The sequence below is a fragment of the Liolophura sinensis genome, chromosome 10, assembly GCF_032854445.1.
Source record: "Liolophura sinensis isolate JHLJ2023 chromosome 10, CUHK_Ljap_v2, whole genome shotgun sequence".
In the NCBI taxonomy this organism is placed as follows: Eukaryota; Metazoa; Mollusca; class Polyplacophora; order Chitonida; family Chitonidae; genus Liolophura; species Liolophura sinensis.
Window position 1 is genome coordinate 7,507,332 of NC_088304.1, and position 12,652 is coordinate 7,519,983.

General features: G+C 40.2%; 1 protein-coding gene across 1 annotated transcript; it reads left to right on the plus strand.

The window, feature by feature from the left end:
• The first annotated feature begins 4,666 nt into the window (after positions 1-4,666).
• Positions 4,667-12,283, plus strand: LOC135476199 (eukaryotic translation initiation factor 4H-like). The gene is made up of 8 exons (XM_064756144.1): positions 4,667-4,729; positions 5,066-5,270; positions 6,308-6,356; positions 6,940-7,004; positions 7,620-7,707; positions 9,546-9,785; positions 10,157-10,381; positions 10,984-12,283. Exons 1-7 carry the CDS (start codon positions 4,668-4,670, stop codon positions 10,345-10,347), a joined length of 900 nt encoding a protein of 299 aa, XP_064612214.1. The 5' UTR covers position 4,667; the 3' UTR covers positions 10,348-10,381; positions 10,984-12,283.
• Positions 12,284-12,652: the final 369 nt, after the last annotated feature.

The following is a 12,652-nucleotide window of genomic DNA, read 5'->3' on the forward strand; positions in this document are numbered from 1 at the left end:
CTTGTTCGTGTAAACTCAGAACCTACGTCCCATATTCCAGTTTCCCGATCATCGAGCGGAAAACGAACTGTACTGTTTCTACCTTCTGGGAAGAATATTTCTTCTGGAAATGTACGAACTGCACTTTGGCGGTTTCCTACGGCAGTTCTCCTAACACAGAAGACTTCAGGACTAGTTCTTAGCCAAAATGGAGTCGCCCACAGCGGATTTTGGCGCTGACTTTATTTATAATTTATCAGTTGGAGGTACATATTCGAATTTTTTATGGCATGCACCTGTGAGGAAAAGCATACTATTTTCAGTAGAATTTGATTGATATTTAAATGTTCGTCTCCTTTAAGGTTGCATTTTCTTTGAGACAAACACATTATTTTTAGTGCAGTCTTCATAATAATTGTATGCACAAATTCTACTGAAAAAAGTGCTTTAGTTGTTGAAAATGTTGAAGATTTACAGACATATCCAATTTTGTTAATGATAATTACATTAATGAAAGTGTATACCTTTATTACAAAGCCATTTTGCGTAAATGGTGTTGATTTTTACCTGTAGGTATAAGGAATTATCTATGTTTAATACATGTCCGAGGAAAGTCTTATCAACAATGTACAAGTAGCTTACATGATGTACAGAGACAAATTAATCACTGTAAAATCCATTTTTGTCCTGTTGTTATTTTGTACATACACCAATTATATGGTATAGTGAGGTGGTTTATTTTGCAGTAAACTCTGCCAAATTTCCTGTGTAGCGAACTCTTCCAACTTCCTTCGACATTAAGCTCTGCCTCATTTCCGAGCACCAAGCTCTGCCGAGGTACCTTTGCGCGGAACTCCTCAGTAGTCTGTTAAGTTGAGTTTACAAAGTTTCCTCTGTAGTGAGTTCTGCCGTGTTTCCTCTGCATTGAGCTCTGCCATGTTTCCTCTGCATTGAGCTCTGCCATGTCTCCTCTGTAGTAAGTTCTGCCATGTTTCCTCTGCAGTGATCTCTGCTAAGTTTCCTCTGCAGTGAGCTCTCCCAAGTTTCCTCTGTAATGATCCCTGCCATGTTTTCTCTGTGGTGAGCTGTCAAGTCTCCACTGTAATGAGCTCTGTCATGTTTCCTCTGCAGTGAGCTCTGCCATATTTTCTCTGTAGTGAGCTCTCCTTTTCAGTGAGCCCTGCGAAGTTGCCTTTCCAGCAAGGTCTGAAAAGTTTCCTCTGCAGTGAGCTCTACCTAGTCTCCTCTGTAGTGAGCTTTGCCATGTTTCCTCTGCAGTGAGCTCTGACAAGTTTCCTCTGTAGGGAGCTCTCCTTTTCAGTGAGCCCGGCGAAGTTGCCTTTCCAGCAAGGTCTGAAAAGTTTCCTCTGCAGTGAGCTCTGCCAAGTTTCCATTACAGTAAGGCCTGACAAGCTTCGTCTAGTTACATTTCGAGCGAGATCTCCGAAATTTCCTCTGTAGCGAGTTCAGCCAAGTTTCTTCTGCCGTGAGCACCCTCCGCAGTAAGCTCCACCATGTTTCCTCTGCAGTGAGCTCTGTCAAGTTATCTTTCCAGTAAGGCTTGACAAGTTTCGTCTACGGTGAGCTCTGTCAAGTTACCTTTCCAATAAGGCCTGACAAGCTTCGTCTACAGTGAGCTCTGTCAAGTTACCTATCCAGTAAGGCCTGATAAGCTTCGTCTACAGTGAGCTCAGCCAAGTTCCCTCTTCGGTGAGTTCTGTCAAGTTACCTTTCGAGCGAGGTCCCACAAATTTCCTCTGCAGCGAGTTCAGCCAAGTTTCTTCTGCAGTGAGCACCCTCTGCAATAATCTCCGTCATGTTTCCTCTGCACTGAGCTCTGTCAAGTTTTCTTTGCATTGAGCTCTGTATACATCTGGTTTGTCAGTCGGTCAGCGTGTCGGTCCATCAAGAATCAGTTTTCGGGATTTGTTTTTTTTTTTTTTTTTCAAAACGGATGATCGTGTTGCGCTGAAACTTGGTTGATGACTCCACAATGACAAGTTACAGATCATATATATATATTTTCCACTTATTCGATGGTGGTCAATTTTATTGGTGGGGGAAAATCACCAATCGTTGACAAGATACCGGCGAATTACTCGTGTGGGAGTAATGTGATGAATATATGTGTGCAGTATATTAGAGGATGCATTCATCGAGAACAATGAGCCGTCGTTTTATGGGCGGAGTAATCTCCCACCTTCGCTTCCTACCCCACTGCATAATAGCCGAGTCACTATTTTTTTTTTTTTTTTTTTTTTTGTTTATTTATTTATTTGATTGATGTTTTACGCCGTACTCAAAAATATTTCACTTATACGACGGCGGCCAGCATTATGGTGGGTGGAAACCGGGCAAAGCCCGGGGGAAACCCACAACCATTCACTGGTTGCTGACAAACCTTACCACTTACGACCGGAGAGGAAGCCAGCATGAGCTGGACTTGAACTCACAGCGACCACATTGGTAGGAGACTCCTGGGTCATTACGCTGCGCTAGCGCGCTAACCAACTGAGCCACGGAGGCCACCTCCCTTTTTTTTTTTTTTTTGTCGTCACTGGAATCATTGCATAGCATTAAATGATATAGATAAAGAATAAATCTCTGTTCACATGTATTGGAGCATGAAGAATATAAACTCATCGCATTTTATAAACGGCCAATTAAGAAATTGTCTCGAAGAGTGCGTCCTATTTTCCAGTTCTCGCTGGTTCTGCTGTAGCCTACATGATTTTATATCCCAATGAGAGTTGTGGCGTGGGTACTTGACGCAGAGTGTTGGTGTACCTTTTTGGGGGGATTATCTAATGTACTTTCTGTGACATGAGAATACTGATGTCTGATTATTTAGGCGGTTTTCTACACAATAGTAATTTTACAGTGTCGTTATATAATATATGCGTGCATGAAAAGGTCAAAACTGAAATTACAAATTGCTGACAATATAATTCTACGAATAGTCACTGGCAACAGTGAAAGCCGTAGGCCTATACTGGTTTCCAGTGGGAATGGTATAAAGTGCTAGCTTTTGGGGGAGTTTTGAACGCGATTACTCAATACTGATAGATTATGACAATATAATGCAACATAATTCATCCATACCGCGTATTACATTTGATGGAAATCTGAAAATTATTCACTTCCAATTTTCCTCAAGCTCGATTGTATCCACACTTTTGTATACCTCCGGGCTTTGGAGTGCTCCACCCTGAAATTCTTGAGTACTCAATGCCGCCAAACACTACTTTATTAATTTTTTTAAAGTTTAAATTGCAGTACACGCCTAAGTAAAGTAATAAGTCATGTGTGCTTCAAACGAAAGGCAATAGTGAGAGAACTGTGAGAACCCAGAAATTATTTTTCACATTTTATGGTTAGGAAAAAAAAATGGTTGGCAGGCAGTTGTTTTTCATGGCGGGGTTTTGAGGCTTCCAACTGTCAGTGCATTATTACTTGTATAAATTGTTTTAAGCGCCTCAAAAATGAAAGTTATTAGAATACTCTTAAGACTTGTTTATCACAAAATGGATTTACAAAAATGAAAAATTTCTAAAAAGTTACGTACCGGTATTCAATAACAGAAACTATTAGGGTCCGAACAGTTAGGTTTTGTGGGGAAAATGCCTCTGTATTTTCTACTGTTTTAAAATACTTTTCTATGACGTAGAAAGTATTCTAAAAACAGAAAGGAAATATAGGTTTGGGAACGGTTTGGCCTATCGCTTTAATTGGTAGACCCGCTAACTGTCTCGATCGTTTACGTTCAGTCGAAGGTAAATGTACAAGTCCAAAAATGTAATCCATATGCTCCTGTGCAGAAAAATAAGCATTCATTTTTGGTGCATAATCAACTGACCAATCGGGTAAAAAAAAGGCTATACATGTAGGCCTATACCGGTAGGCCTGTTGGCTATATTTAACTTCATATCACCACCGCACGTGGGAAGGTCTGCCATCAATATGCGGATCGTCGTCGGTTTCCCTAGGGCTCTGAAAGGTTTCCTCACTGCTGGGCACTGTTGTAAGTGAAATATTCCTGAGTACCGGTACGGCGTAAAACACCAATGACATAAATACAATTTTATATCACCAATATCTCCATGCAGATTATCACAACCGTGCATTAAACTCTGTTGTGAGAACTCAGCAGTTGGTAAATTATTTGTGTCCAATCGCTAGTCGAGGGTTTACTTTCAATCGCCGGGAACATGACGTGTGAATTGGGGGCGCCATCTCGACTTTCCATGTGCATATTACCCTACATATTGTAGGGCCTATCTGTATTAAGCCCATGTAGGCATACATGTACAAGAAGACATGTGAAAAATAAGCTGTTAAATTTAACAGAAATGAATTTTCTGCCTTTTCTAATAAATCTCCGCGGGGAATTGGTATCCGGCATTAGGCCCTATCTATCTTTAATGATAGGCTACATTTCATTCTTCTTTAATGTCACAGTTTTAATATACAAATTTTTTCAGTGATCACATTTTTATGGGTGTGGGAAGCAAAATATAAATATATATAAAACAATAATGAAAGCATCATCTTTGGTGATAAGGCCAGGAAGGTCTAGCTTTTTTGTCGACATGGGCATGAACACAGACAGAGAAATGTTGTGAAAAGGTCAACGGGTACAAAACCAGAAGTCGCATGCGCAGATAAGGTTACTATTATATCCGGTCAATATGGCGGATTCTTACGATGATCGGTACGGAGACCGGGGCTACGATGATCGCGGTTATGGCGGGTACGTATTGTAATCAGGGGAAACCAAAGCTATGATTACAAGGAAAACCAACCAATGAACAAAACTGCTTGGATTTCCCTGTCGCGAATTTTACTTGATCGCTGTTTGCCTCAAGCTGTTGCCTACCTCTTTGCAACGCATGTGGATGCGCAAGCATGTATTGTATTTGTGTGCAACAACAACGTCACCGCGCCTGATTGAAAGTTTAGACCATGGTGTGATGTAAGCCGAACTAAAACAAGACAAGACTGATCAGTGGTGCTGAAATAATCGCTCTGTTACATGATAGCGATAACCTTGTCTGTGTTATATCCGTGTTTTTGTTTGATTTTTCAGAGATGATTATGGTTATAATAGCAGCCGGGGCTATGGCGGAGGTGGAGGAGGACGTAGCTACGGAAGAGATCGCGGGGGCGGCGGTTACGGGGGACAGAGAGGACCCAAACCTCTCCCCACTGAACCTCCCTACACAGCTTACGTTGGGAATCTGCCAAATGGAATTGTCCAAGGAGATTTAGAACTAATTTTCAAAGGTTTAAAGGTGTGTAATTATAAATAGGCATTACAGATCCTTGCCATGCATCTTCGAAAGTCAGAATGAATGCTTATGGCACTTCCGGCCAATCTCAAATTGAGAGTTGGGAGCCTTTACCTGTGCATAAAGATTCAGAATTTCATATGGACAGGCTTTTGTATACATTTTTTACAGTGATAAGGATATTTGAAAATAGAATGAAACTGGACTTTTAGAAGAGCTGTTTTACCCCATCTTGTCTTGTCTGCCTCTTGGTTTAGAAATATGGACGAGAGTATGCCAGAGTCAAAGGTGGCAAAATGTTGTAGGGGTCATTTATTCTTACCGCTGTTTGTCTTTATTTTACAGCAATATTTGTAATGGAGATTATTCTATTTTTTGGGATATATGCATGGCCCCTTGATAGATGACCCCTTTGTTTTCTGCATAAATCAGGAAATAGGTGTCGCTTTGCATTACATTTTGACAGTTCCAACAGACTTAACTATTCATGATGTATATTCAGTCTTTGAACTATCATAAATATATCATAATAATATCATAAATTTGATTATGGGCTGTTCTGACCAAAGTTTTGCTTCATTTAAAACCATTTGAAAACCATAACCTAACACAGATGAGCATGTGCATTTCAAAAACAGGAAAGCAGACAATTTGTATGTGACATATAGTAAATAGACAAGGAAACGGGTACTGGACTGCTGCAGAAAGCATTGCTTAATAGTAGTTATATATAAACGTTGTACATTCTATGCTATGGCTCTTCAGCTTATGATACCTGTAGCAACAAACAAGCATTAAATACTGTAAATCTTTGGTCTCTTCAAACTCTAAAGCAGTTTTTGTCAGTGGAATATAATATGATATGCATACACTTATTATGAAATGACGCTACAATGATTGGTTTGTGGTTTCTTTAGATTAAAGAAATATTATTTAACACAAGAAATATGCTGTGGTAAACATCAAATAACTGGTAAAGTGAAAGGATACATAATGTTGAGTAATACATTGACACTATTTGTATCTATTATACTCCACAGGTGAGAGGCGTCCGAATTGTTAGAGATAGAGAAACGGACAAGTTTAAAGGTAAAAACTTATATAGGTTCATTTTACAGAATTTGCATTTTAATGAAATTTGTAATTGTGTTACTTGGACAGTTATTGTCAACATTATTAGACACTGAACAACTATTAAACATTACCTGTATTAGTTTTGTTGAGTGTTGGTTATCTTCTGTTATGTCTTTCTCATTTTAAGTCTGTTTTATTATGGCTTTGAACAGAAATAATGAATTACTTATCTCTGATAGGTTTGAAAGTATTATTGTTTAGGAATATTTCGTTTACATAAGGGGACCTTAGTGGCCTAGAGGTTAGCATACCAGCTCAGTGCAGTGATCCAGAAGTCTCTTCCCCTGTGCAGCAGCTGCAAATGCTGTTATCAAAGTCTACCTCATGCTGTCTTCCTCTCTGGTCATAGGTGGGAAGTTCTGCCAGGAATGTGCTACTAGTCCTCAGTTTCTGCCATGCTGTGCTTGGTTTCCATCCATCATAATGCTGGCAGCCGTTGTATAAGTGAACTGTTCTTGAGTACGGCGTAAAACACCAGTGAAATGAATACATAATTGTGTACATGCTTTGAACAGTGGTAAATGTTTTTGTACTTCAGGTTACTCATATGTTGAATTTGATGATGTGGAATCACTTAAGGAAGCTCTTACATTTGATGGAGCTGTAAGTATACATATTTAAACGTGTGACCCAAATTGCGTCTATAAGGTGTCAGTTCAATCCCAGCCTCGTACTAACAGGGAATGTTCAACATTCCTCGTGTAGGGTGTACGGGTGTGGCAGTCATTAAGTTTGCATAATCTGCCAGTGAATGATTTGAGTATGGTGCTCAAGAACAACCAGTTTGTCAATCCTCTCAGCCACGGCTGTATAAATGAGAATGCTGTTTAATCATGAATCAGTCAATCAAATAACCAGTCCACGCCAGGTGCCTTCGTTTCTACACCGCTTAGGGGACGGTACATCCAGAGTCAATCCTGGGTCGTGGGATCGTCTGCAGCAACCTGCAGATGGTGGTGTGTTTCTTTTGGGCTCCAACCCGTTGTCCTCCCACCTATGCTGGTGCTGAGTATATGAGTGAAATATTCTTGAGTACAATGTAAAACATGAATAATCAGGGCACAGTTTCACAAGATGGCGTACAACATTTTTTTTATTGTATATTTGTCGTATGATAATTTATGTATGTCACTATAACCGCACCATTGTTCTTTATGTGCGATTAGCCTAGAGAAATATTTGAGCAAGCTGACATAGTTATGTTATATTTGTTTGCAGCTGTTCGAGGATAGAAACCTCCGTGTAGATATTGCTGAGAGTCGGTTTAAGGACAGAGGAGGCCGGGGACGGGGACGAGATGATCGAGGTAAGTGAGGTATATACACACACATGTAAGGGCGGCCTTGTAGGGTCATATGATTGAACAGTGTGCGAAATGCTCAATAAAATTGACTAAATCCAGTTCAAATCAGTGTGTATCACTAGATAAAAAAAAAGTCAGGTGTTGAAAACGTAAACATCTGTTTTCGATGACCTAAATTGCAACTGTGACATGTATACTGGCATTGTCTTTTTTGGCAGTACAAGCTTACAACTGGAAGAGGATTGTCAGAGATGATAGCTAATATATTTTTAACACGAATGTCAGAGTTATTGTCCATAGGGGAAACTTTATTCTTTGGTGTGCACATCGTAAACTGTTATTAAAAATGGAATGTTTCTTCACATAAAAGCCACCTACTGTATCTATGGAAATCAGCGAGTCTCAACCTTCTCATCCTATTATTAAAGATAATTTGGCCGACTGTAATGTTGATGAAAACACAGATTCTTGTATAAGTACGCGTACAAATGCAGTGAATTTGAACCAAACATTCATAGAATAAATTTGTGAATATTCAATAGAAATGTTACTAAACACTGGTACAATTAAAATTCAGGAGAGACATGTAAGAAAAGTCTGTGTCTGATGCATATGACAGGTCAAACCAAAACAACATTTTGTCCCTAAAGGTAAAGCTCTGGCTCACTGCAACCGTCATGTTTTTTAACCAGTGAGGTTGCCGTTTTGAATTCAGCTGTTTAGGATGCATTAATTTATTTATTTATTTGATTGGTGTTTTACGTTGTACCCAAGAATATTTCACTTATACGACGGCGGCCAGCATTATGTTGGGTGGAAACCGGGCACAGCCCGGGGGAAACCCACGACCATCCGCAGGTTGCTGACAGACCTTCCCACTTACGGCCGGAGAGGAAGCCAGCATGAGCTGGACTTGAACTCACAGCGACCGCATTGGTGAGAGGCTCCTGGGTCATTACGCTGCGCTAGCGCGCTAACCGACTGAGCCATGGAGGCCCCGACAGGATGCATTAAAGTCAAGAGGTTGTCATATAATCTCTGATACTCCTGAATTAGGGATTGGGTCTGCAGCTTAAGAGTCTGGAGGTTTGTCAGGTATTGATTTGCCATGAGCACTCCAGTTTCTTCCACCCATAAACCTGATCGCTATCACATGAGGGGCAAATTCCTCAGTAAACTGTTAAACCCAAATCCAGTAAATACATAAACTGTTGGATGACATATCAACCGTAACTTAGGGAAAAATTCACAATTTTATTTGTAGTTCTTTAGGAAATTGTTCCTTGAAGTAATTTTTCTACCTACATGGCTGTATAAGAACTCACTCAGGTACTTGTGATCAAATTGATAATTGCGATCCTTCACAGATTTTGCTGGTGAAGGAGGCATGTACTTGTGAAAGGTGTAGTGATTTAAAACTTACAATATTAAGTGAAATATTCCTACGCAAAGAAGTTAAGTATGAATCGTTCAGTCAGGCATTAATAAGACAATGGAAAGAGTACACACTGTCACTAGCTTGTACTCTGTGACTTGTGAAATAAGCAGACAATTCCTGGATGTGGATGTTAAAATATGATCAGATGCATAAACAAATGTCCTCTGCAGGTATAGGTGCTGGCCACCATCATATCAGTGAAATATTTTCGAATATGGCATAAAACACTAATCAAATAAATTAATGATAACGTATATATAATAAATGTCTATGTATTGAGAGCTCAGAGGACAAGGCCTGCTGTCATGCCTCAGAAGAATACTTGGGATCTCATTGAGACTGTTATCTTTATGGTCTGAATTCATGTGTATGCTATTTTTTATTCTTCTCTTTCTTTCTCCAGGAGGCTATCGAGGCGGTAGGGGTGGCCGGGGAGGGTATGACTCGTATAATGACCGGGGTGGGGGATGGCAAGCCGGTGGGAGAGATGACCGAGGTTATGACAGGCCAAGTCGGGGAGGCTACCGGGGTGGTCGTGACGGCTACCGAGACGGCCGGGATGGTGGGAGGGGCTACGGTGGTTCCCGCCCCAGACGGGACAGTGGGGGAAGCAACCCACCAGAGTTCAGAGAACCCTCGCCTGGTAAGCGCCATAATGTCGGCTGGCTAGAAAGTCCAGAAATAGTTCATTTTGATGGCCAGCATAGTTGAAGCCAGGCCAAGTGGTTAGTGTGCTCATTTTTGATCTCTGGTCATACTTGGGAAAGTCTCGCAGCAACCTGCAAATGATCATGGGCTTTCCTCAGACTCTGCTCGGTTTACTTCCAACATAATGCTGGCCGCAGTTGTAAAAATGAAATAAATAAATCAGTGAATCAAAATTTGGTGTCTGATCACCATCATGTAAGTGAAAAATGTTTGGCGTTAAACAATAATAAAAGAAATAAATGCAAATTTTCAGGTGGATAAATCTGTCATTTTGTACCTCATCTTCTTGGTTTTTGCTTTGTGCAGAGTCCGTGGCAGCCAGGCCAAGATTAAAACTCTTACCTCGCACAGTGAAGGCTCCTGTCAATGCAATCGCCCACACAACACGAAACGCTGACATCTTTGGCACGGGAAAACCTCGTGAGAAGGGCGATGAAGAAGAACCTGAGGAACATCACAGCAAGTCCAGAACGACCAGCGAGGGGAGCAATAACTGACGTCAAGGAGATGGCAACTTATAGCTCAGTTATGGTATGCTCAGTTTGCTTCATGTGCCAACTGTTCATAATAACTGATCTCTAGGAGACAGCAACATATAGCTCAGTCATGTTACTCTCAGTTTGCTTCATGTGCCAACTGTTTATAATAACTGACGTCAAGGAGACGGCAACATAGAGCTCAACTTGTGACTCAGTTATGGTAGGCTCAGTTTGTTTCATGTGCCAACTGCTCATAATAACTGACGTCAAGGAGACGGCAACAGAGAGCTCAACTTGTAGCTCAGTTATGGTAGGCTCAGTTTGCTTCATGTGCCAACTGCTCATAATAACTGACGTCAAGGAGACGGCAACAGAGAGCTCAACTTGTAGCTCAGTTATGGTAGGCTCAGTTCGCTTCTGAGAAGACATTGAGTCTGGTATTATTAACTAGTCACCTTGCACCTTGCTTATCTCATGAAGTAGTAACAGCATTTAGATGGCATAACATCAGTGGCAACATTTAGTGAACAGATGCACATTCACTATTTTAAACGCTATTGACAGGGGTTGTGACAGGTTTGTAAGGTGGTCCCCACATTCTTTGAGAGCGATGAATGGTATTATAAATCTGCAATCTTGAACTGTTTTTCACAGGTCACACCCTTTGAGCCAAGATACTTCTCCAAGAAGAAGCTACAGAAGACGACACCATGGTTTGGCTAGAAACTGATTCGAGCCCAGTGTGTACATAGTAATGGTTGTCTCCCCTTGTCGGACGTGACGATTAGGGGAGCCTTCAAAAACTTTTCTGCATTGAAGTCATCTGTTTTCATGAACAGTTTTAGTGGTTATAATGAGATCGCATTTTTGTGTTTTGGACAGAAATTTTTAGTAGCTTGTTGCACTGTAAAGCAGACATTGTGGAGAAGTGTTGCGACAACGGCAGATAACGTCTTTTATCACCCAAATTGCCTCCACCTGACTATGAGTACTCTGTAATAATTCATATTATTGGTTCGTTGAAGGTGTCATTTGTTTTTGTATGTTTGAAAATAATCAATCTAATCAACTCATTGTTTAAGATTTACTTTAAGAGCATGTGTGTGCTGTGGATGAAGCAACCAGACGTCATTGGTAGGAGATGTACTTTTGGGATGTTACTGGAGAGTGTAATATGCCTGATTGACATTTATACCTGATGTATCCAGCAAAACAGGCTTCATCTTGAAAACAAAATGCGCCTGGCCTTGTCAGAATGTCAACTGTTGAGGACACATTAGTAGATTTTGATAGCCACTCGTGGCAAAGGTAGCTGTTTTAGTACTGTTAATTGAGTGGCTCTCTCGGTTTGTCATCGCTCTTCTTATATCCTCACCGCTCGCAAAGACAAGAACATGGGGGCTGGCTGACACAAAAGATGTGAGATGGGAGAAGAGGTTTGGGAGACTTGTTGGTAACACAGCCATGGTGACCATGGTCACAAGTTCAACGCTTCATCTTTGTTGTTATAAACTCGACAAAATAGTATGATGAAATTTTTGGAAACAAATTTTGCTCAGCAGCATCACTTGACTCCACCTTTGATTATGAAGTCTTAAATTTATAGACCTATGCATAAGATTTCAGATATGTATTTGTTTGGGTTACAAGTGTAAGGTTTTAGTTATTTGCATTTATTTTACGAAATCTTACTGCAGAATTATTTCAGAATAATACTAACGCAGTTTAGTTGGAAATGATCAGGTCCAAAACCAGGATGGCATGTATTAAAACTGATCTGATTGATTTATGTAGATTGTGTCCCAGATACAACTAATACAAGATACAACTCAGAGCAAGGCATTTATTTTATTTAAATTATTTAGAGACAATGAGTCAATTTATTATTGACCTTTCGTGTACCTTATAAATTTGAAAATTAAAAGATGTATCCGACTTGAGAAATTTGTTGAAACGGAAAAGAATAAAGGTAACAAAAAAATGTGCAAAATGAACTGCCTTGTTATGTACGAAGCCCTGCTGAATGCTTTATTTAGCACTCTCAAAGCTGCCAAATTGTATCTGATATTTATTGGAAAATAAAAAGGAATACTGGGTGGTTGAGGTGTTAATATGCCATAGCCCCCTCAGGGCACGTGACCAAACCAGTACCATTTGTAGTGATCATGATGTTTTCTTGTAAAAAGTGCGGTGTTCCCCAGTTTTATATCACTGATTGTCAATCACCAGCAATGTCATTTCCCATTGGAGTGTAATTTTTTTTTAAAGAATCTAATATTATTATATTGAGTTTTTTTCTTGTTCATCCTCACATACATGCTGT